Genomic DNA, 26229 nt, shown 5'->3' with positions numbered 1-26229 from the left:
AATACTTTACTTTGATACTTTAAAGACTGTTCTCCAACACCAAACACCATCATAGGTAATCAACCACCAGCTTCTTCCTAAAACCACTTAATTAAATTCAACTCAACAGATGATCAATAAAAAGAAAAACTTTCCCTCCATAATAGTTTGTCCCCAAAGATAACGCAACTGACCTCAGACCGACGGAGTCTTCGCCGACCGGCTCCCTCCTCTTCTTCTTGCTGGGCTCACTGGTCTTGAAACCCCCTGGAAACCAGAGTTGACCGTGTTCCCGGCGGCGTTTACGGGACGCGACCATTCCAACGGCGACAAAGGCCAGCAGCGCCAGTCCTGCCAGAACCACGTAGACTGGATAGAGCTCTATAGATGATGGTCCATCGATCTTACCTGCCACAGGAAGCACAGTTGACATGTCAAACCCACAGAAGAGACAAGAATGCGTTCCTCATGCAACTATGAGGCACAAATTGGAAGACGATTAGGTGGACAAATTACGGCAGGGCACACGTTCGCAGTCATCAGAATTGCTAACCGCTTCTCATCAAAAAGAAGGAGCTGGCAAATAAGAAAAGGAGGAGGACAGAAAAAAGAAAAACGAAAGAACACCTCCTCTCCCCTTTCTCAGCCTAGGGTACCAGGAGACAACTTTACCAGTTCTTCTTTAAGGGAAAAAAAGGGAGGGATTAATGAACTTCAAATTACCGCGCACACTTTAAGCTGTAAAGACGAAGGATTTATTAGGATTTTCGAGATAACAAAGACTCCCAACTTCTAGCACACTCCCGATCAATTTTTCTCCCCGCTTTTTTCATGCTCTCTCCACTAACGATTTTGAAATGATCAACTCTGCTCACCTTAACCCTTGGAGATGCATTAATTCCTGGTACATTCAAAAGGTTATGCTTGTAGCAGCCCCCATCATTTTAGATTCAAACCATGATTGGGCTGTATGCGCGTTTGTGAGAGCGTCTTGTTGGGCCAAACGAGTTGACATGATTTGCATCAATTAACTATTTTTGGTGCCTGGAGCCAGCGGATCTGCCCTCAGACTGCCGCATTGATTGTTTAGTCTGTCTAACGCACAAAGAACATTTGCTTCATTGTTATAAGGAAGAAGCATACAACCTTCAAAGTGATCCCTGTAATCTGTGGTAGGAGGTGGTGGGGTTAAAGGTTGGGGGTGTGCTGAATACATTGAGTAAGATGGGAGGCCTAGTCTTGATCAAGGGCATTATGGGAAAACGTGAGGCACACGACAATGCTTGTGCCAAGCACTCACTTGTGACGGCCTCGATGACGTAAGGCATATTCAGATTGCCGCTGGAAGCCAGGGCTCCGAGGAAAGCTGCTACGTCGTTTGCGCTCTGGAAGCACTCGGAGGTTTGTTGGTAGCATTGGCGGTTGTCAATCTCCAGATATACCACCGAGCTGATGGAAATCAAAAGTGTGATTTTTTTTATTTTTTTATTTTTTTATTAAAACACATTCTTAAAGCATACGAGGCCTTGACTGTCACAAACGTACCCTTTGATCTGCATCTCGTCCAGTTCCCGGCGTTTCCTCCCTCCTTCCACCACTATATTGTAAATGCCGCTTTTTACGGAGCTCAAGACGCTGGTGGAAGCATCGTTCCAGCCATCTAGTGATCGTTTGATGTTGTGCTTTCTCAGCTCCTGCTCGTTACCATAATAAGGGTAGATCATTTCCTCTCCCTTGCTGTCGCGCCGGAAAACAATGTTGGTGTGGAGGACTCGGCTGAGCTCGCGCAGAAATCCAAAGGAGTTGTTTCGGAGCTGATCGGGTAAAATGTGGACTACCACAACTAGGAGCCCAGCAGCTAACTTCTCGGGGATGTTGCTGGCACAGTCCAGGCCGTCCCATTCACACTCTGCATTATTACAGCCCTGGTCACAGTGGCCATCTGCATAGTGGTCTTTGCAATACTGGTCATAGAGTGGACTGTGAGAGAGGAAAGCAGAGTTTAGAAATAGCATTCATTCTCGGAAACAGAGCTAAAAAGCATATGATTCTGGTTTTATAGGATTTCTAAATGGTCTTGAGCTGGACTACATGTATACCAACTTGGCCAAGCTACAGTACCATCTAACAAAAATACAGCAGAGTGATTTAAGACCATGGACCAGCTGCAGAAACAGCTATTATATGTCGTGAGAACTTGTTTGACCAACTAGCATTTAGCTAAATGATAATCAGTTAGTCTTACTTCTCAAATGGTGTATGATTGAGGTTTTTTTTATATTATAAATTAGTATTTATTTGTATATTTTCTATTTTTATTTTCATTAGTCTTAGTCATTTTAGTTTTGTTATTTTCTTTAAATATGCCTGTTTTTATTAAAATGTGCAAAAAGTAAAAGGTTTCCTGAAATTATATATATATATATATATATATATATATATATATATATTTATTTTTTTTTTTTATAATGTATTTTTTTTAATGTGATGGCAAAGCTGAATGTTCAGCATCATTACCATATATATATATATATATATATATATATATATATATATATATATATATAAAATTAACTTTATTTCAGTAAATGTTATTTCAGTAATATTATTTTAAGTAATGACTCTTTTATATAGCTTTAGTCTTTATTTAGTAGTTTTTCAGTTTACCTAACATGCTGGTTTCATTAATAACAATGTTGAAGAAACTGTTGCATTCTGAATTATAATTAGCTAAATGCTAATTACATATATTACTACAATACTGACTTTCACTCAGAAATTCTCTAGCTGTGTCACAATTATAATAGAAATTTAAAATTCTTAAAAAAATAAGACTGGATTTGAATAAAGCCAGAAATTTGGGAGCAAAAAATATTTAAAGAGATTCTTGAGAAAACATACATTTTCAATTATTTTCAATAGAAAATGTTGCATAACTTTAATGTTTTTTTGCCATGACACTTTCAGAGCTGCTGAAGAGAAATTGCCTGGGAGTTCAAAAAAATTGTGATTTCCAATTAAAGCTTCCTGATAATCTCTCTTAGCATGATCGTTTTATATTAAAACTGTTGGCTATTATTGCAAATATACAACTTGTACCTTTCCCTGAAACTTGTGTAAAAATTCTCAAACCGCACTCACTTGCACTGGCCCTCCAGTCTCTGGCAATCAAATCCATCGTAGAGGCATCCAGCGTTGTGACACTGTTCATCACACTTCCCGTTATTAAAATAGCGCCAGCACTGCAGCGTGCCTGAACAGTTCTTCCACGGGTCATTGAAGTTCAGCGAGCAGTCCCCTCCATCCCAGTCACAGGCATAATTATTACATGCACTGTCACAGATCTTATTGCCTTTCTTATTCTCACAGTCTGCTATCTCGCATCTCACTGTCACTCCTGGAGCTGGTGTGATATCTCGAGCAGGGCCACCTTGAAAGCTGAAGTCCAGGATGTGGCAGAAGAGGCCATTGAAGCTGGTAGGACAGATGCAGTGGTAGTATGGGGCCTCTGATATATACTCGCACGTGCCTCCATTGTAGCATGGATTGGTGGTGCAGTGACCCTCAGTGGGATGCTGGCACTCAGGACCAGTGAAGCCAGGGGTGCACAGGCATTTGGGGCTCTTGTGACCAGAAATGCATGTACCGCCATTTTTACAGTGGAGACTCCCACATGCATGAGCGTCATTCTCACAGGTTGAGCCTATAAAACCCTAAATGGGACATACACCAGTTGTAAAATGTATGTATCATAGTACACTGATTTTTTAATAGCAAATCTATACAGTATCGTTCCAAAGCTATGTTAAAAGTTTTTTTGAATGCTTTTGAAAGTCTCAGGCTGCAGTTGTTTGTTAAACAATATAGTAAAACAGTAATATTGAGAACTTATTACAATTTAAAATAACTGTTTGGATTGTAATGTATTTTAAAATGTAATTTATTCCTGTGATGACAGACCTGAATTTTCAGCGGCCATATTTCCAGTCTTCAGTGTCACATGATCAGCAATTATTCTATACTGCTCAATAATTTTTTTTTATTATTGTCAATGTTGAAAACTGCCTCATATTTGTGGAAAATGTAACTTTTTAGGGATAGAAATAACATAACGAAAAAGAAAAATGTTGAAACAGACCCTTTTTTTTACTAAAAAAAGTTTGTGAAAGTTTATTTTCTTTATTTTGATCAATTTAGTGTGTCCTTGAGAGAATGTGAGAATAAAGCATTTAAAACATTTATCTGTATCTATCTATCTATCTATCTATCTATCTATCTATCTATCTATCTATAGTATAATAGTATATATATATATATATATATATATATATATATATATATATATATATATATATATATATATATAAGAAATTAAAACATTTTGTATAATAGAATAAATGTGTGTCCTTGTAACTGAAATGGAAAAACTAAGGATAAAGATAGTGGTTTAAAATGATAAATCATTTATTCATATAAGTTATTATATATAATTTATAATACATTTTACCATATTTAAGGCCACATTTATGTTTATGGTCTGTATATGATATGCCTGATTAGTTCATGATATGAAATAATAAAAGTAGTGGTAAGAATAGGATTGCAAAATGATGCAAAGCAGGTTCAGAAGACCATGGCTAAATGAATCAGTGATTATGACTAACCGGTGGACATTTGCAGATGAAGCCATGAGGAGTGTTACTAGCCACAGCGCAGGTGCCTCCATTACGGCAAGGTTTCCCCTTACAGCCATCAAAGACTTTGTCACAGCGCTGACCTGTAGTGACCCACAAACAAGGTTATCATGTGATCAGAATGTAGCGTTACTCTCATGATCCAAGCAAACTGCAGTACCTGTGTATCCTGTGCGACACTCGCAGCGGTAGTTGTTTGTTAGCTGGATGCAGCTGTGCGTGCCACGGGGGTCACAAGGGTTGGACAAGCATTCATTGACATCCCCCTCACAGCGTTCCCCCACATATCCGGCCAGACAGATGCAGTGGTATCCACCCACACGGTCCACACAGCGGCCCTTGTTAAAACATTTGGGCTCCTGGGTGATGGGGTCTGTGAAGGGTGTGCAGTCATCAATGTTGATCTCGCAGTGCACACCTGAGAGAGAACGGGGAGGAAAGGTCTCATAAAAGCCAACCTTATTACAGAAGTAAAGGAGTAAATTTAGGCTCTGTTACAAAACCTAGTGAGCGACCTTGCTTGAATACTGCCTAGCTGTCCTCTAAAGCAGTATAATAGCCATCACTGACTAATTTGGAATGAAGAAACATGACTTAAATAAAACAGAGTGCAACAGTTGGTTTACTGTAAAATTGGAATAAAATTACTTTTCTTTTTCTCCATGATGGAATATGGAACAATAACTTTGAACCTTTAAAAACTGACCTATGAGCTATAAGGATGATAATCAATGATTTATGCTTCTGTTGTGGCCATATGCATGCATTATTGCAACTTATTGTTTTATATAATCATTTTTAATTGCAGAATTCCTGGTATATATATATATATATATATATATATATATATATATATATATATATATATATATATATATATATATATATATACGTATTTTTTTCATTGCCTGTGCTTCATGCACCTTTACTGCACATTCTTAAATTTTTTTTTTTATATTTGCTTCAGTCATAGTTTGTAATGTTGTGATTCATCCTGTAGCTGGTTTGTTTGGTTTATGGCTTTTAACTGTTTAACTGTTTAAATCCCTATGAAAAAAAAAAATACTTCCAGAACCAAGGCCAGTGAAAAAGCACTCTACTGACTACAACAGAGATGGATGTTAACGTTACAAAGCTAACAAAGATGTATTCTAAACATAAAAACACAAAGCAAACACAAACATTTCTGTTTTAATTCGATTCATTGTAGATAATTCATGATTAATTACATGAGAAATATGTCTATATAATATGAATTCTATAAATTCATTATAATTCTATAATATAATATACATATAAATTATAATGAAATATAACTAAACTTACTTAAATAAAAATGCAATAATACATTTTGCTAAATGTTATTAGCATACCGGTAACTATTTTAATATAAAGTTATTTAATTATTAATTTATTTAGACATTGCTTCCATGATGCCTTAAAACCATATATACAGACAAAGAAAAAGGATAATTATGTTTAATACAACTGGGTAATACAACACACTCAATGTTTCTATTCTTTTTTTAAATAAAAGTCCATTTATGAGCTGTAATTAAGCATGACTACATCAATCAGAGAGAAACGTCTAAGCCAGCTGATAACAGTTAAGACCTAATTAATGAAGCGTGGAATGGGCAAAAAGAGCAAAACCGAGGAGTAAGTGATAGCTGACCTTGTGTTCCCCGAGGACAGGAGCATTTGTAGGTATTGATCAGGTCGATGCATGTGCCTCCGTTCTGGCAGGGCTGAGACAGACACTCATTGATCTCATCAGAGCAGTTCACTCCATGATAACCTGGCACGCACTTCAAGAAACGAGAGAAGGAGCGAGGCGAATTAATGCCAAACATAAAACAAGCCTGTTTCTGTTTACTTGGCGGTTTCGTCCTTCTTTGTCAAACAAGCAATTCCGCTACAAAGAAGGGAGATTTAGCAGGCATTGACCTAAATTGTCTTCTTCTACAGTCACTTCTGTCCCTAACCACCAGGTTTTCTTGACTTACTTCACAGGAATAGCCACCCAGGTAGTCGGTGCAGGTTGCTCCGTTCTGGCAAGGATTGGGAATGCATTCATCCACCTGCTCCTCACAGTAGCTGCCCGTGTATCCGGCCTGACAGTGACAATAGTGTGTGTTTCCAGCGTCCAGACACTGGCCAGAGTTACGACACAGCCGGGCCACCTCCACACCTAAAAACGGAAGAAACAAACATCACAGCAGATTTGTGAAACACTGAACTGCCCCGAACTGCAAACATATTTTAGGCACATACATACACACAAACAAACCTACCTTGCTGTTTGGCGGCCACCTCGCAAGAAACGCTGGGGACATCGCAGTATAAACCAGTCCAGCCCGCCTGACACTGGCAGCTGTACCTAGTGCCGCTCTGTCTGCAGATACCTTCATTCTTACAGGGAGACGGCCTACACCAGTTCACCAGCTCCTGCAAGACAAGAGTTCATCCAATTTGAACTCATGCATCCATGAGTCGTAATAAATATTTTATTTTATTTTATTATTTTTGACATAAAGTGCTGACATGAATTAGGGATATATGTATAAAAAAGAAATAATAATAATGGCCCGGCTAAATTATGCTATGCATTCTAATTACAATAACAGTATTTGATGTTAGTTTGTTGCTAAGCTAAGAATGTGATACTCTAAAGTATAAAAATACAGAGAAAACTAAAAATTTATTTTCTGATTAGACTTGTTTTAGAAAATGGAGAAAAAAGTGAAATAAAGGATATGTGTCTACATGATAAATATTTAATATTAAAATTACAATTAAAATTCATGCATTTTATTTATATATTTTACAAGTATAATTATTTTAATTTAAAGATAATAAGTTCTATATATATTTATACTGACATTTCTCTCACATCAAGAGTGCTCCTAAGATGTCTTAAAATCATAGAGCTTCAAACAAAGAAAAAGGACAGGTAACTTTAATATCGTGAAACTGTAAAATATAACACTGTTCCTCAGTTCAACATATAAAGTAATAGGCCTACATTTTAAACTATTGGCATCGATTACTTAAAAGAAGTGGAATGAATAGAAATGTATTAAAAAAGAAATTGTATATATATTTTAGGGAATATTGTGATAACTAAATATTCATTTAATTTGAGAACTTTTCAGCAATTTTTAGATTTATACTACAGAATCAACAAGGAAACACTGTAAGCAATGAATGTATGATAGCTTTATCCATGTGACAGGCTGTCTAAATCTGATTTGTTACCTGGCAGTTAAGGCCATGGTATCCCTGAGGGCAGGTGCACTTGTATGTGCCGTAGCTGTCCTGACAGGTGCCTCCATTCATGCAGGGTCTGGAGTCGCACTCGTTGATGTCATGCTGGCAGTAGTTTCCAGTGAACCCCGTTGGACACAGGCAAGTGAAACTGTTGATGCCGTCCACACATGTGCCGCCATTAAAACAAGAGCTGTTTGAAAAAATAATTTTAAGTCTTATTTACTACATTAATTTAACATCATGTAGTTTTTTAAGTAATATGTAAAGGTGTGCATTGTCCTTTGTTTACCAAAGGGGGCACTCATGGACAACAGAGGAGGAAAAAGTGCTAGAGGCTTTTTTTCTGGTTCACTTTATCATGAGGTAGATCGGTTGACTGACAAGCCTAGACCGTAACAATGAGATTCTGAAAACTGAGCTGGGATCAGTGATAGCCATGTTGTATAGAGCAATAATGTTGAAATCTCTTTGCATATCAGAATTAAAACTTTTGGGGTCCATTTTTTTGTTTTGTTTTTGAAAGAGTATTTTTTCAAAGACATTTTACAATAATTGGTAACACTTTAAGGTTCACACTTTTTAAGGTTCCATTTATAAAGGGTTTATAAAGGTGTTAATAGATGACTAATAATTAACTTACAAATGCATTATAAATCATTGATAAGCAGTTATAAATGCATGAATAAAAGGGTGAATTTGATGCAATATCTGCCAAATAGTGAGCCATTTTTAACTCACATGTTATAAATGCTTAACAAATATATTTATAAATACTTATTTCACCCAAAACCAAATTCCTGATTTTATTCATGATGCAGAAAAAATATTTTTTAGCAAGACTGAAGGGTGTTGTATTTAAGGTCCTCGTGTCACTTTTCTTACAATGTTTCCTACCAGAATCTAATCTGTACCATACCCATGATTCTTCGCAAAAGTTCATGATGCCTATCCACAGCAATGGTATGAAACTGATATATTTTGTTTATTAAGAATGAAATTATCATCTTTATTTTTATTTTGGGGAAACATTATAAATGTAAAGCCATGACTTCTTAATGATTTATAGATTGTGAAAGTGAACCTTAATGTTAAGTGAACATCTGGTAACCAGTTATTAATGATCTATAAACGTTATTAACATGTGAAAGTGAACCTTAATGTAAGATGAACCCCTGTGAACCATTTATTTATGAGTTATACATTTTAGTACCATGTAAAAGCGAACCTTAATATAGCGTGAACACCTGTGAACCATTAATTAATGAGTTATAAACGTTAATAACCTGTGAAAGCGAACCTTAATGCAAAGTGAACAACTGTGAACCATTTATTAATGAGTTATAAACATTAGTAATCTGTGAAAGTGAACCTTAATGTAACGTGAACACCTGTGAACCATTCATTAATGAGTTATAAACGTTAGTAATCTGTGAAAGTGAACCTTAATGTAACGTGAACACCTGTGAACCATTTATTAATGAGTTATAAACGTTAGTAACCTTTGAAAGTGAACCTTAATGTAAAGTGAACATCTGTGAACCATTTATTAATTAGTTTTAAATTTAAATAACCTGTGAAAGTGAACCTTAACGTAAAGTGAACACCTGTGAACCATTTATTAATGAGTTATAAACGTTAGTAACCTGTGAAAGCAAGCCTTAACCTGCACCTGGAAGCGGGCTTACTGAACTCTCTTTGTTTTGCTCGTGTCAATGTTTACGAATAGATTAAATGAAACGACACAAAATTAATCTTGACAAACTATATATCATTATAAAGATCTAAGCCTCAAGCATCGACGACAGATCGCTGTTTTTCAATGGAAAGCTTATAAAAGATGTATTTGCTAAATTTGTGTAAGCAGTACACATCAAAACATGAAGAATCAAAACGCAGTACATACTAGATTCATCGTAACAATGAGTCATATTCACGTGCTGTAAATCCCGGTTTAGCTAGAAAGGTAAGGGTCCACTGAATGACATCTCATAGAGCACGTTTAGTCCAATGAACCAATAACGTTGTAATATGGATGATAATTACTTTGTTTACATTTCATTTCTTTAGGGACAGTATTGTTTGTGTCCGTTATGGAATAACTCAGGCTCAGAAAATTGTGTCTTGGTAGTAAAAAACAGCATGGTTTTGTAGCATACAGTGTCACAAACAGAATGAGACGATCCACAAAAAAAGTCAAAGATAGGCGGAATATTGCTTATTTTAATTCTGCCACTCTCTCATGACAGCTCATGACACCCGCTGTGACACACTTGTCATCAGCACGTGATAACTGACTATATGAGCAGAAATCAGTGTAAATGCTGTATTTTTAGCAATCTCAGGATGTACTGTAATTGGCATACATAGTTGATATCTATTTATTTTTATTACTCAAAATTATTCTTATTGTTTTTTTCTAGTCCTCAAATAAATCACTTATATGATGTCTAAGAATTTGTCTATTGTTTATAATTGAAAAACTATGCAGTGGTATTATAATTATTTTATATTTGGGGGGGGGGGGGGACTAGACATATTATCAGAATATTATCAAATATTTCATGATATCTTCTTCAGATTTGATTTGAAATAGAAACTCATGATGCATGTCACTTTCAACCCATAACTTTTCTAGATTGTTTCAGGACTGATTTAATGTATTTTCACGTAAAATATATTTATAGTGTCTATAACTTTTAATCTTTTTGAGTATTATCAACTCTGGATGATGAAAAGTCAAGTCCAAAGGTTCTTCTTTCCAAAGACTCCAAAATATGTGTGTAACACTCTGAAGTAAGGAACTGTTGCAATTTTAAGTTAGGTAGGACACTTTCAGCTGTGAGTCCCATAATGGGGGTCAGGTTAACAGGTTGATGTAAAGTGAACCATGTATTAATGAGTAACAATTGTTTATAACCTGTGAAAGTGAACATTGATGTAAAGTGGACACAATATTAGTTACTTATTGATTGATTGATTGATTGATTAGTATTGCACACACAGAAAAAGCTTGTATTTTCTGGTGAAATAAATTTTATTGTTGTTGCACTACATCAGCAAACAACTTTCAATTTGAAACAAAAAGATTAATATTTTCTTTTACAGCACAATGGAAAGTCACTGAACATAACTTCACATAAAAAAGTGGCTTATAAAGGTAAACACACATTATAACTAATCATCAAATCTATACTTAAAAATATTTGATAAATGCAAAATCAGTAAAAACTCCCAAATATTTGTATCTATTTTAGCAGTTTTGAGTATAGAATTAAATCAATGACTGAAAGCACTGTTACAGAAAATTATAATATTAATAAAGCCCACTGTAACTTCAATATTTGTTCATCCAGACTAGCAGTAACCTGCACGTGAGCGATCAAATGCATTATATGCAATCAATTTTTGTTTTTATAAACCCTTTATAAAGGGAACCTTAATTTAAAGTGTTACCCATTTATTTACTCAAAAATACAGAAAAACAGCGGTATTGTGAAGTATTATTTAAACAAATTTTTAAATGTAATTTAATCATGTGATGGCAATTAATTAAATTCTTAAGTATTTATAAGGGTTTTATATTTGTGAAAACAGCATGTTTGCATGCACCTCTACTGCGGTGCAGAAATGGCATATAGGGTTTGAATTTTTAGGTTGGGCGATTGTTTTGTAGTACATATCTGTTACTGCTTCGTCGATATGTGTGTGTCTTGTTGTCTCTTTATTGTAAGAGTTTTCTGTTGCAGCTAAAACAGAGACTTGTTTTATATTAGAGTGCCGTTGTTACCTCTCAGTACAGTCAGGTGTGTTGTTCTCACAGTGAATCCCACTGAATCCAGGTGGACAGGTACAGGTGTAACTGTTCACACAATCCGTGCAGTTGGCGCCGTTTTTACATGGGTTACTGTCACATTCATTAATGTCCTCCTCACATCTACTCCCCCGGAAACCTGGTAGGCAGGTGCAAGTGAAGGCGTCCACAGCGTCTTTACAGAAGCCACCGTTACTGCAAGGGTCTACAGGAAAAGGACTGGGTTAGACATCAAGGCATCAACTAGAATGAAATAAGGCTGAAATGGGACACTCACTGGGCTTGCAGTCATCAATGTCTGTCTCACAGTTGCGGCCTGTGTAGCCCGATTTACAACTGCATTTGTAGGTGCCAATAGAGTTTTGACAGATGGCATCGTTTCGACAAGGGTTTTTGACACATTCATTGATATCCACCTCACACGTTTGGCCTACAATTGAGGGAGTGCACAAAGTATGAATGTAGTTATGCATAATATTAAAGCTAGGATATAATTTCTTGCTAGTTTTGTGAATTTTGTACCTTGCCATCCTTCAGGACACACACAAGAGAAGCTCTCAAAGTCTTCGGACTCCTTACACACGCCTCCATTCTTACAGGGTTTAGGGCTACACGGGGCCAACAGGGTTTCACAGTTCTCACCTGGAAGATAAAATATATAGAAAACCTGAAGCATTAGGAGAACTCCACATTGTTTTGTCATTCAGTATGTGTTTTGCATTGAAGATGTTCTCAAGAGACATTCTTCCTCAATGAAGGCCTAAATTTAGAAGGTGACACTATGTTTCAGGACAGGTTCTGTGCCGATTCCTCTTTTCTCTGTTGGAGATTAGACTGTCAGTCCTAGCAAAGCAAAGCACATTTGGCCTATCTGTTTCCACGACAGCCGGCCCCTGCAGGAAGCCAGCAGGTTTTCCTGCCATTGTCTGGCCATTTGCGTTTCTGTGAGAGAGGAAGTAGGGCAAACAGGAAACATGACAGGCCACTGTTCCCACCCTGGTACGACTACATTTTGTTATTCTTGATATAACGCTGTGTGGATTTTTCCGAAAAGATTGTCACTGGGAATTAAAATGATTTCTGTTCCAGAGGCAGAACATCATTATCTGTTTTGTCAAATAACACATTGAGAGGAAAGAATGTGTCGTCTGTTAAAAACATTTTCCTGTGTTGTCAACAGAGATACTTGTAGGGCTCTTGAGGGGCCTCTGTCAGCAGTCTGGGACTCGATTGATGGAGAAGGGTCTGCTGTTCCTGACTTTGAAATTGCAATACAAACTACTCTTGATTTAAAGTTGTTTAAGTAAAGTAAAACTAGCAAAATCTAACAAAAAGGAATAGCCACACTAAAGCTGTTTAAAGACCCTATCAAAAAGGTAAAAAGGTTTTTCAGGCTTTTAATTATTCAGCTAATAAAATAAATAGGGTTTATGTGTTTATTTTTTGTATTTCAAAATTTACTTTAGAATATTCAATAGATTAAGGTTTTCTTCATGAACATGCACAAACAATATTTATAAATCTTGTTCCACTTTCAGGTGTATCTAGAATGAGAATCCTTCCTTCAATTAGCAAATCATTGTTCATGTTTATGTCTTAAACTAAAGGGTATTGGCTATTTACAAGAAATAGCCCATCACAACTTCCTGTTCCAATGGGAAATACATCAACACAGGAAAGAAAGCTAATTGTCGTAATGTCATCATGGTTTTCGAAAAAAATAAAACACTCACTCAAAATCAATCACTCAGACATTCTCAAACATTTCTGTCACCCGAATCCCTTTGAAGTCAAATTAAATTTTGTTCTTGAAATCCCTCCTGAGATTTTGAGTTAATATTTCAGTAGTTTAACAACCCATTTGCATGTCCGCAGCTCTCTGATGTAAACTGGTAAAATACTGGTAAGCTAATAAAATAATAAAACGAATCAAATAAAACAGCTTTATTTTTTTATGATTTACTTGATTGTTAGCGTCTCATCAACTCCCAAACTAACTGGTTTAAACAGCTAAACAGTCACATACTACATTGTGGTGAAAAGTATTACAGTCAACAAATAACATTCTCAAAATGTAATGAATAAAGCCTAACTCATACCAGTGTAAGGCAGCAAACAGTTGCATTTATATCCAGCCACATCATCGATACAGGTTCCTTGATTCAAGCAAGGGTTGGAGGCGCATTCATTGATATTTGTTTGGCAGTTGGGACCTATAATTAAATGTTAGAAAGACACTGTGTGTTTGAGTATGGGTCAAGAGGGCACACCACATAGTTACAGTAAATTTGCTAAATAAATGATACGAACCGCTGAAGCCAGCGCGGCATGTGCAGACGTAGCCGCTGGTCATGTCCTTACAGGTGCCTCCATTCATACAGGGGTTGGAATCACACTCATTGTTGTTGATGTCACAGTTGACACCACTCCAGCCAGAGTCACAAATACAGTTATATCTGTAAGAAACGAGATCTCTTTTACATGGTTTCTGGCTTGTCCTAGCTGGTCTTGAACAAACCATCAGATCTTAAGCTGAATTGAGCTGGTTTGCTGGTATAAGGTCTCATGTCTGGCCAAGACAGTGTTCAGCTGTTTTAGCTGGCTAGCAGACTGGTCTCCAAAGTGCCAAAACTATTCTAAAACTGGCCAAAAGACCAGCGAGTTCAGCGTAAGCTGGTAAGCTGTTTGTTTTTGTTTTTTACAGAGGGGTTGGATTCAATATGCCATCTTGATCATATTGATCGTGCAAAAAACAATTTTAAACTGGTATTGGTACTTGGTTTCTCCAGCAGGGTGACATAATTTATGTTTATATTATCTTCAGAATCTCTGGAAATCATATAAATATGCTGATGTGCTGCTTAAGAGACTTCTTGTAATTACCAGTGTTCAAAGCAGAGATTCTTTGATAGATGGAGTTAAAAAGAACAGCATGCATTCAAAATAGAGATGCTTTGTAACATTGTAAATGTAACATTTTTTATTTTTTAATTTTACAATTTTGATCAATTTAATGCATCCTTTCCAATAAAGGTATAAATTTCTTAACAAAAAATCTTAATGACCCCAAACGTTTCATATGGCATTGTATGTGCATAAATAATAATACACACCCATTGACTTTGTCTTTACAGTGTCCGTGAATGCAGGGGTTGCTAAAGCATTCGTTGAGCTGTGATTGGCAGGTCGTGTCATGATACCCCTCTCTGCACTGACATGTAAAGCCATTGACTCCATCAAGGCAGGTTCCACCATTGTGACAGGGGTTGATGGCACATTCATCAATGTTGATGTTACACATTTTCCCTAAAAAAAAAAAAAAAACAACAACAAAAAAACAAATGACAGAATTAGGAAAATGGTTAAAGAATGTCATGCCGTATAGTAGTCCAAATAACTTCTGAATCAACTGCATTCATTTAGCCGTTCCTTGTTTTTCTTGAAATCCTAGGCTTAAGGCCTGGCTTTTAGACTTCACTTCAGGCAGCACCACTATTTACTGAACGCAATGCCAGCATAAAGGCAGAGGTTTCATTTGTCACTTGTCTTTAAAGCACTGGCCAACTTCCCCCTTTTAAAAGATCGACTTTCACAAATCTTTTCTCCTTTCAAACTCCCAGATGTCCTGGAGATCTCTGGCTGAATGAGGGAGCGGGCTGGCTTGCGTGTCTGCTCGGCAGGCAGGGGATTGGGCGAGACTGTAAGCCAACACCACGGCCCAGGCCAAATGTGTGCTCGCTGGCCAGCTGTCTCTCCCCACCCTGCTTTGTTGCCTGTCTCACCTGCTGAACTCTTTGTTGACTCCCCATCTCTTCTACATTGATAAAGACCTGGACTCAATATACCACCTAGACTGCCTTGATAAAACCACAAACGCAGTACTTAAATGACCTAGTGGAGTAAGTTTCATTTAAGTATCAACTTTGTCCCGGATGACTCTGTTAAATATAAAAAAATAAGACTTGTTGACATGCAGTAAGAGCTACACAGTAAATGTGGTAAGTTTAGTCTCTGGAAAAAAATTATGTTTGAGTTCATATTGGCAAATCAGAGCACAGTCTGAGACATTGTTTAGATCTCTTATGAAATACTAGAGGATACACGTAGGAGTAGATGAAATTGAGTACAAATAACTTTAGAACACCTCTCCATTTGCTAACCTATTCACTTCATTCTAGACCACACAACCACTCTCCAAAACCATGACCAGACAATTTTACTTACAAAGTCTAGAGAATTACTCAGGACACTTATTTTAGTGGCTAAACCAGTTAAGCGCAGTACATAGTGTAGAGTTGGTAGCAAATCCTGATAGACATCATGACTGTCCCGATCAGATCCGTATGTGACTTTTCTGAAATCTTACCTGAATCCATAAATTCTGAGCTTTTCTTCTACGGGTGACTGAGATTATCTATAAAAAATAACTTGCGGGTTGGGGTTTGTGATTAACTGATATAAAAATAAAATAAAATAATAGGCACAATTGATGTATTTTGCAGTATATAAGAAAAGGTTTTTCCTCATTTTTTTCTCTCTTAGTAGTAAAAATTAACATTATAATTAGCAGTTTTACACATTTAACTCTTTATTTAACTGTAAAGTGTGTACCTGTAATCGATTGCTACTAAGGTAGAAAACCCACATACACAGAACACACACAAAAAAATATTATCAATAAATAATGATGCAAATTAAAAAAAAATTTATCACTTTTTATAGTTCTTATGGATTTTTTTGAAGCTTGACAGCTCATGGAAACTGTTAACTGTTTTGTATGGAAAATATATTTGTAAAGATTTTTGTCTTGTTAAGATCTTGAAAACTTAACATCATATGGGTTTGGAATGACAAGAGGGTGATGAAATCATGACCAAATTTTCTTTGCTGTGCAAACTATCCAGTTGAATTCTCATTTCAAATGAATGAGACTATTTTATATTTCAGAGCATTTGCTATTTATCGACCTATGAAGCACACAATCTAAGATCCACTCACCTGTGTATCCCGGTTCACAGGAACACTCGTAACCATTTATCTTGTCAATGCATCTTCCAAAATCACAGGGATTGCTTTGACAGTCGTCTAGGTTAACCTCACAGTTAGCACCTGTTAACACAAAATAGAACTTAGAATAGAGCTTTTGCAGGCTTTTGCATTCTATTAGCAAGCGGTTCAGATTTTGGACCATTACAGTAAAAGTGGCACCTGCGGTTCCTTTAGGGCAGATGCATAAGTAGGCATTCTCACGGTCCTGGCAGGTGCCTCCATTCAGGCACGGCTGACTGAGACACTCATTAATGTTGATCTCACACAGACGGCCTGTAAAACCAGCACGGCACATACAGGTGAAGGACGCCAGGCCATCTTTACAAGTGCCGTAGTGACACGGGTTGGATAGACACTCATCTACGTCTGTTTCACAATGCTGCCCTGTGTATCCTAAAAAGGAAAACAGATTCATTCATTATATTTATTATGACACACATTTCCTCACATGTATGCCCTGGAATTTCCATGTTTTTCCATGACTCAGAGAGAAATTTCTAGCAAAATAAATATTTTAGAGCTGTAAAAAATGTATAATCACGACAGAAATATCATGTTTTATGTATTTTTTATGACTTTTTGTAAAAGTTGAACCAAGCAGACGGCGTCTTCATACCTTCAGCGCACTGGCAGGTGTACATGTTGGGCCCATCGATACACTTGGCCCCATTTTTACAGGGGGTGCTAGCGCACTCATCGATGTCGAACTGGCACTGACTCCCAGAGAATCCTGAGAAGGAGACGAGAGGGAAGGGAAGGGGAGGGGGGTCAATACAAAGATTCCTCCGGTTTGCACCCGCTTCATTCCTCCACACCCGTCTATGCAACATGGTCAGCATTCATTAATACTCGGCTACAAGCTCTCAGGTTTTCAAGCTGCTTTTCAACCAACCATCACAGTGAGAGGGGGAGAAGGGTGTAAAATGGCGGTAAAAACCTTCCAAGGCCTCCTGACCAAGGGCACCAGACAAAGAGGAACTGTCTATTCAGAGGCACGTCAAGCCATGGCGGTTTCTTCCTTTGTCCCGTAGAAGTTTTCCATCACAATGTGCATTCTCCCATCCAGCCTTTGCCCCCCTCTCTGAGTCTGTCTCACCAAAAGAGCCCCACGCAACCCCTGACCTCATGTTATTCAGCAACCCCCAACATTTGTGCTTTCTCCCTCAGTTATTTTAATCCTTCGCTAAAGACGTCTGCTGTTCAAATATACAGTCTGAACCCATTAAGGGCTACAAATCCATCAGTGTGGAGAATTATGGGACATTTATCCTAGTAAAAGCAACACTAAAACAAAATTGTTGGTATGCAGTTCCTGCAGTGCTGTGTGTTAGTCTTTGTAGCATACCTTCAGACTCTTTGACATTCTGTTCTCTAGATATGGCTTCAGTCTAAATCTATGGGATTTTTCTGTCCTTTCTATCATCAAGTCTGATCACTTAGAAAATAAATTTCACATCTTGTATTATTACAGAGATAATCCTGATAACAAATTCCAAATTTGCTTCTGCCATTCCCTCAGACCCCCTGGCATCGTTAATCAAGGAGTGTCCCATGCGTCTTCAGAAGAGGAATTCCTTCAGAGTCTCTAAAATGCCACATTTTAAAAAGTGCCCATTGTGGTTCCTATGGTTTCAATGTGTACACTACTGAAAAGGATCCCTGCGCCGCATGCTGAAAAGGAGCTCTGATTTCCATCTGAAACAGTGAAGGGGCCTAGCTTCCACTTCTTCAGCGAATTATCTCCCAAAACTCTTTACACCACTCTTGGGGGTCCCCGTAGGCCCCTCTGCTTACACAACCTCATCATGCCGAATATTGTACCCCCGCTCTACCCTATTTCATTTATGCATGTATTCCTCTGCATCCTTATGTGCTGGTTTACAACAAGAAGAGCCTCTCACAAACCTACATTTTCAGCAAAATTTGTTTCACGTCATTGGAACTGGACAAAGGATCAAAGTCGGGGCAAAAAGTATTCTTACAAAAAAAAAAAGAAATATTAGTGCACTAGAGAAAAAAAAACATTGGATAAAAATAATAATAAGTTTTTGCTGTGCATAAATGATATGCATCATCTTACTCAAGCAAAAACTGTCTGAAATTGTAACTTTCCAGAAGCTTTCATCTGGATTATTTGAAGCATTTTAGCCGGGGCTGTGTAAGCCCGCCTCCGGGCAGGGATTAGTGTTCTTCACTCTGTTCTGTCCTGGGAGGTGATTGACCCCTGCACGCTCACCTGTGGGGCACTCGCATTGGTAGTTGTTGATCTTGTCGATGCACTTCCCATTGTTGAGGCAGGGCATGCTGGCGCACTCATCCGTATTGATCTGACAGAAGAGTCCCTCGTACCCTGCCAATTAACAGAGGGGAGTAAGCTCCAGACTTAGCAAGTCTTAACAATGCTTTTAGTGCTTCTTTTGTGTGTAATAAACAGAATATATTAATTGCATGTAGTCAGGCATCAGTATAATTTGTGTTACTGCCAAAAGAAGCAATTTATTGGATCACAGATTTGTCATGTGAGGTAATGACATCACCAGTGTGGGGGTATTATATAGAGAGCATTTAAACCATAAAACCATTTACCTGGCATACAGATGCAATGGAAGCCTCCGATTTGATCCAAACAGGTAGCGTCATTATGGCATGGGTTGGACATGCATTCGTTTATGTCCAGTTCACACCGAGCTCCCAAATATCCCCGCAGACATTTACACTGGAAGGAACCTTTCGTGTTTATACACTTTCCAGCATGTTCGCAAGGGTTTGCACCTAAAAGGGGACAAAAAACACCCTTTAAACATTAACAATTAAAATAGTCCATTGTAATAGCTACCTTTTTAAACATGATTTGTATTTTTATCAAGCATCATCAGTATTTATTTATGTATTCAATACAATACAGCCATTCTTTACCCAGCGAACATTCGTCAACGTCTTGGTCACAGGATGGGCCAACGTAACCCAGAGGACAGGTACAGATGGCCTTGCCATTGACTGGATTGGTGTCACAGTTGGAGCCTTTCTGGCATGGGTTACTAATACAAGCATCATTCAGGTGACACAGCAGACCTAAAACACAGAGACACACAATGAGAATGAACTTGTGCAGGAATATATAAAACTAAACCTTATTGAACATCTCTTTTTTTAAACAGTATGGCAGATTTTATAGACCCTATGAAACTTGTTTTAAGTCACTTAGTTGTACTTAAGTGTACTCTTAAAAAATCTAGTAGAAAATGGGAGATTTTTCTCTTAATTTTGCTCAAAACTCACAACTAACGCTCACATAACAAAATGAGGGTTTCAAACCACGATGCATGATTCACGAGAAGAAAAAAAGTTGCACACCTGTGCGCCCATGAGGACATTCACAGAGGAAGGATGCCACGCGATCATGGCATGTGGCTCCTGCGTGGCAGGCTGCATCTGCGCAGTCATCAATGTTTTCGCTGCAGTCGCCCCCTGTCCAGCCATTTACACACACACAGTTGTATCCACCCTGGGTGTTCAAGCATGTACCACCATTCTGGCAGGAATTGGGCATCAAGTCACACTCATTGACGTCTTCAGTACAGAACTGACCTGAGGAATTAATATACATATAAGCATTTATTTCACCACATTCATTTTCCAGACACAGATGAAATGCCAAAAACATATATATTTTTTTTTACCATTGAAGTCTAGTTAGTCTTACTGAATCAGTTTTGTTTTGTTTTTTGTATCTGTAAGTAAAATGTTGGGGTTGAGTAGGCAGTTGGTACCTGTCCACTCTGGCTTGCATTGACAATTGTAGGTGTTCACTCCATCCACACAGGTTCCTCCATTAAGGCAACGATGGTCTGGACAGTCATCAATGTTCTCTTCGCAGTTCTGACCACTGAAGCCTGAAAATAAATGTAAAAATTCTTAAAAGTCTAGTTTTAAAAGTCAGAACTGACAAGATTGTTCACATAGCCATTTCAGACAGAGCCGTTCAAGGTTACACTCCTATAAACTGAACTATATACAGTATTATTCAGAAGTTTGGGGCAATTTTATAATTTATTTATTTATTTATTTCACTTTTATTCAGGAGGAACACATTAAATTCAAAAAGTGACAGTAAAGACTTGTTACAAAAGATTTCTATTTCAAATAAATGCTGTTTCTTTCTATTCAAATCGAATTCAAAATTGAATAAAGAATACTGAAAGGAATGGCTCACACTCCCAAAAATATTAAGCAGCACAACTGTTGATAACATTGATGATAAGAAAAGCACCAAAACAGCATAATAGAATAATTTCTAAGGGTCATGTGACAACCGAAGACTGTGTTATAAATGCTTAAAATTCAGCCTTGACAAAACATTTTAAAATTTTTTGAAAAAAGAAAACAGTTATTTTAAATTGTAACAATATTTCACAATATTATTTTTGCTCCATATTAGGTCAAATAAATAAAGCCTTGCTTTCAAAAACATATCCGAAAATCTTCATGATTTTAAACTTTGAACTGCAGTGTACCTGTCCAATGTATTTATTTAGCTGTTCATCTAAAAATCATAAACATATCCTGTATCTTTTGAGCAGTGTGAAATAAAAAAAAAATCTGCACTTTTCTAGCCACGGATAAATATTTGAGCAACTGTTTGCTGACATAATTCATGTTTCTTCACAAAGAACTAAATATTTATATCAGATTGCACAGCACAGATCCTTTAACACAAACATGCAAATTCAATTGTTTCCTGGTATAAACAGAGGGATAAAATGTTGTGAAACATCTGAAAAAAGTCGTTATTTTTGTTGCGGTCAACAGTCTTCCTTTTCTGAGAATTCTGGCAGTACCAGGATTCTGTTGGGGCACCAACGACAACGACTCTACTGACTCTAACCACAATTTCCTACAATTTAAGTCAAAAAAGTGCAGTTATGGTATATTTCATAACTGATCACATCATATATTATTTATTCTTCCTTCAAAGTCCATGAATGCATGGAATAACAACTTTAGTGATGTTTCCTCAATGCAGAGGTTTAGATTATGTTGTCTGGCATGAAATGAGATCCACTTGGGTCAAAGGAATAGTGATGGGAGGCGAACACACAGACACAAACACACACACACACACACACACACATGCATTCTCATTCTCCCAACACTGACTCTAACCCAGGGACACCAGCATAAGGATGTTGTCGCTCAGACATTTCCTCATGATAAGCGCAAATATTTTCCTGCCGGTCTGTTCACACACACACGCACACACACACACATCCAAACAGAGCTGCAGCGGGAGCATAGATTCTATGACTAGGCTGGGATTAAATGAGGTGACAAGTGAGAAGGGCATTCTGGGAGAGGTAGCCTATCCCATGTTCCAAAATTGTGGGAAACACTGATACTGCATTGTTATTGCAAACTCACTGAGCTCATCTGAAATCTCTAAATTCAGTGTTGACCCAGATAGAGGGCCGGTATCATTTGTCTTACTGCTGGAACCGATGTCGTCAACAGGACACTTGTGAGTCAAAATAAGCTGAGTGGATTTCCTCTTAGTGATCAAAGTTAAGAGGCTGCCATTGATCCCTCATTTAATGAACTCATTTGTTACGTAACTAATGTCAGTTAAGGCCCTCATCATGATTAAAAAGAGTCATAGACCCCGTAATCATGAGGGGTATTTAAGACAAGTCTTTGAATATTAGCTTGCTAAACAGCTCTTAAGCTAGGAATGGGTATATGTTCGAACAAGTCAGAAAAGTACATAATCACATAAGCTTCAGACCTAGGCAATATATCAAATATCCACATATTCATGGTGATTTAGCTGGCTAAATTATGGCAACATTGTGAATATTGAGTTGATCTGAACGTTTTTCATGACTACTTTTTCTCTCGATCCAAACTGTTTTAAATTTGGTAGTTTTTTTTTTCATTTCCAAAAATCAGTTCAATCTCTCCATTTCAATCGATGAACTATTTAACTACGTATTTGTGATTTTATTAATAATTCTGTAATTGTTTTTTACAGTTTTTTTTTCATTTGAATTAAATGATTTCAGAGCATTTACTATTGAAAAGAATAAGATGAAATAATTAATTAAAATAAGAGTCCTCGTGCAGCTTAAAAGGTTAAGGATGCCTACCTGGCAAACAGGAGCACTCATAGCTCGTCTCTCCCTTCTGGACGCAGGTGCCTCCGTGGTTGCATGGTGAAGGGTTACAGGGCTGATAGAGGGTCTCGCATTGTCTCCCAGTGTACTCCGCAGGGCAGTTGCAGCGATATGAGCCCACCTCATTCTCACACACGCCACCGTTCTTGCAAGGAGAGGGACTCTGGGCACACTCGTTGACATCTTGTTTGCAGGTTTGGCCAGAGAAGAAGGGCGTGCAGTGGCAGATGTAGTCGGAATCAAAGGGACTACACTTACCGCCGTTGGCACATGGATTTGAGGCACAAGGATCAGCTTGATGGCAGTTCTTACCTAGTGATAAAGAATGTTTACGATCAGGATATGCTCAACACTGTCTAGATTTGAGATGTTAGTTCATACTCCTCATATACAGAGTTTCAAACTGGATTGTGGTCTTACCTGACCAGCCTGGTGGGCATTTACACTTGTAACTGTGGATACTGGTGAGTTCACATGTGCCTCCGTTTCGACAAGGAGAGCTAAGGCACACATTATTGGTGGGAGTGAGACACAGTCGGTCCGTGTAACCCAGGCTGCAGTTGCATACGAAGTCCACCTTATTGACAGAAGTAATCAAATTGCACACACCGCCATTTCTGCACGGGGACTGGAAGCAAGGGTTACGGAACTGGCACGCTGTGCCGGCAAACGGCTCGGGGCACCTGTAGAGTGGAAAGCAAGCACAGGGAGAATTAATACTGTATATACTGCACTCAGTATACGATTTATACTTCATAGTTAGCCACTTTCAATGGCATTAGCCTAGCAATGGATAAAATGTCAGTATAAATCGATGTAACTGGACTGTAATGAAACCACTGCATTATAATTAAGTTTTCAACTTCTCTTAATGGGGGGGGGGGTACAATGCTGTTTCATGCATTCAGAGTTTACAGTGTTAAATAGTTGGATTCTCATGCTAAGCATGGACAAAATTCAATTTGGACACATGAGTATTTCTGTGACAAAAAAATCTTAATTACGGGTTCATAAAAGTTTTGGAGAAATTTTTTCGATCGTGGCTTTTGATGACATAGATGAGGGTGGAACTCCTTATATAGGCATTTATCCTATAAAAAAAAAAAACGCCCCCCGCCGCACACATAGACCGGCGCATGATTTTAACATCATGCATACTAACATGTAATCATCTGGCAGCAGCACTGAACGGGACTTGCTCAGGATAATCGAGTATAATGGAATGGGTAAACAAGGTCTTGGGACACATTTTTAAAGTTTAACTTATTTTACCTTGAGCACTGTTAACTTAGCTGTCACGTGCGAGTTACTGTCACAAATTTAACAGTCAAACATATCAATACAGAGCATGTTTACATGGAGAAACAATGGATCAGCAGCACAGTGAAATGCAAAAACGGGTTCTGTATGATGACCTCACTGGCTTTATAGGTTTACAACTATAGCAAAATTATTATTATCTATAACTAAGCCATCATATAATTATGAATATGTAATATAGGTAACATATCAGTTATCTATTACAGTTCTCTCTCTCTCTCTCTCTCTCTCTCTCTCTCTCTATTTATATATATATATATATATATATATATATATACTGTATGTATGTGTGTGTGTGTGTGTGAGAGAGAGAGAGAGAGTGTGATATAAGTATAACTTTGCTGACTCTGCACTATTTCTGCAATGATTGATGTTAGTATTTAGTATTTTCTTTATCAATTATTTAGATAAACAAGTATGCAATTTTAAAGGGACAATAAGTAACTTTTTAGGTATTTTATTATCTAAAATCAATATTTTTATTCATAAATATGCCCTCAATGGTGTACAAATACCTATGCCAATGTTTAAACTAATCCTCGTAAATGAAGAATTTATTATCTTTATATACATGGGACGGGTAGGTCGACGGAGGCTTCCATGTAGTTCTGCCATCTTGCAAAACTATAATAGCAGAGAGGGACAAAAAGTACTAAGCCAACGCGTTTCCACAGCGCGTTTTCGGTCAGAGCCAGAAACGCAGGTGCAGAGCAGTGAGAGGCGCTTGAAACTGCACCGGCAAGTTTAAAAGTCTGGATTGCATTCTTATTATGGACCATACATATGCCGCGCCACAGGAGAAGAAAACATCGTCGCCAAAACAGTCAAAAATAGAACGTAAAAGGAAACGTGACCGTAGATTACAGAAAACAAGAGTTAATGTCGGGGAAGCTTTTTCTAGGTGGAAAGAGCTAATGCTGGATAAAGATTTCAAAAGAGACGCTGAAGTGGCCAGTTTTCTTCTCGACAGGTAAGTCAGTGTTACAATCTATATTATAATATTTTTTTATATCTAACAATGCACATTATTCAGAAAATATAACGAATAAAGAAGACATAACTACTAATTACAATATTTCATGTTTTCCACAGTCAGTAATTCATACTGTAACATTCGTTTGTTAGTTGTCATGTTGCAGTTTGTTTGAAATAACACACCTGTTCACCTGAAGGAAAACTCGACGAAGTGCTATTAGAAGACATCCCGTCAAAGCTTTTTGGTACATATCGCCTACCGTAGATGCAACGCGCATTTGAAAAAGCGAGGCGCTGGAGAGCAAAATTAGTTTGAATGCAAAATACAATTTCACCACTAGATGGGAGTAATTCCTACTTAGTGTCCCTTTAATATTGGCCATTTATCAGTTATCATTATCAGACATAAAATTTAAATAATTATCACCTTATATGTATCGGCCATAATTTTAACATCATGCATGCTAACATGTAACGTATGCCTGAGAAATCCAAACATACACAGCAAAGCCAAAAGGGTAAGAAATACAAAATGTAAAAAGATTGTGCGGTCTCACTTTATTTTAAGGTCCAATTCTCACTATGAACAAACCAATAACTATGACTTTTACCTCAGTAAACTTCTAATTTGCTGCTTAATCATAGTTAGTAAGGAAGTTGTTAAGTTTAGGTATTGGGTAGGATCAGGGATGTACAGTAGAATGTTCATATGTGCTTTATTAGTACTAATAAAAAGCCAATATGTTAATAATAGGTATGCTAATAAGCAACTAGTTAATAGTGATAGCTGGTGGTGCTTTTTTAATGTTTAAGATTTCTCACAGATTGAGGTTGTGCTTCACAGGTTTAATCCTGTTTCAAACAGATTTTTGAAAGTCAGCCATCCATCAGCGGCTCTTAGGGGAAAAAAACAAGCACCTCAGCCTTTCTGAATGAATCTGAATTCATTCACTCCAAAGACAAG

At 37.4% G+C, this 26229-nt stretch overlaps 1 protein-coding gene across 1 annotated transcript in view; it reads right to left on the bottom strand.

The window, feature by feature from the left end:
* notch1b (notch receptor 1b) overlaps positions 1 to 26229 on the bottom strand; it is a 45812-nt gene that overhangs the window by 6004 nt on the left and 13579 nt on the right. Inside the window, exons 3-28 of the mRNA XM_026212203.1 lie at positions 23391 to 23653; positions 22944 to 23282; positions 20574 to 20696; positions 20158 to 20391; positions 19720 to 19875; positions 19390 to 19575; positions 19040 to 19153; positions 17420 to 17533; positions 16963 to 17196; positions 16753 to 16863; positions 14868 to 15060; positions 14065 to 14210; positions 13854 to 13967; positions 12277 to 12396; positions 12032 to 12184; positions 11731 to 11959; positions 7932 to 8133; positions 6968 to 7121; positions 6680 to 6864; positions 6349 to 6481; positions 4834 to 5091; positions 4644 to 4756; positions 3121 to 3692; positions 1525 to 1959; positions 1280 to 1428; positions 174 to 387 (exon numbers count right to left, since the gene is read on the bottom strand). Of these exons, the coding sequence (XP_026067988.1) occupies positions 174 to 387; positions 1280 to 1428; positions 1525 to 1959; positions 3121 to 3692; positions 4644 to 4756; positions 4834 to 5091; positions 6349 to 6481; positions 6680 to 6864; positions 6968 to 7121; positions 7932 to 8133; positions 11731 to 11959; positions 12032 to 12184; positions 12277 to 12396; positions 13854 to 13967; positions 14065 to 14210; positions 14868 to 15060; positions 16753 to 16863; positions 16963 to 17196; positions 17420 to 17533; positions 19040 to 19153; positions 19390 to 19575; positions 19720 to 19875; positions 20158 to 20391; positions 20574 to 20696; positions 22944 to 23282; positions 23391 to 23653 (5244 nt within the window). The remainder of the gene's footprint in view (positions 1 to 173; positions 388 to 1279; positions 1429 to 1524; positions 1960 to 3120; positions 3693 to 4643; positions 4757 to 4833; positions 5092 to 6348; positions 6482 to 6679; positions 6865 to 6967; positions 7122 to 7931; positions 8134 to 11730; positions 11960 to 12031; positions 12185 to 12276; positions 12397 to 13853; positions 13968 to 14064; positions 14211 to 14867; positions 15061 to 16752; positions 16864 to 16962; positions 17197 to 17419; positions 17534 to 19039; positions 19154 to 19389; positions 19576 to 19719; positions 19876 to 20157; positions 20392 to 20573; positions 20697 to 22943; positions 23283 to 23390; positions 23654 to 26229) is intronic.

This window comes from Carassius auratus, chromosome 30, assembly GCF_003368295.1.
Source record: "Carassius auratus strain Wakin chromosome 30, ASM336829v1, whole genome shotgun sequence".
Classification (NCBI taxonomy): Eukaryota; Metazoa; Chordata; class Actinopteri; order Cypriniformes; family Cyprinidae; genus Carassius; species Carassius auratus.
The sequence above is the reverse complement of the archived record's forward strand: the minus strand, read 5'-3'. Positions and strand labels throughout refer to the sequence as shown.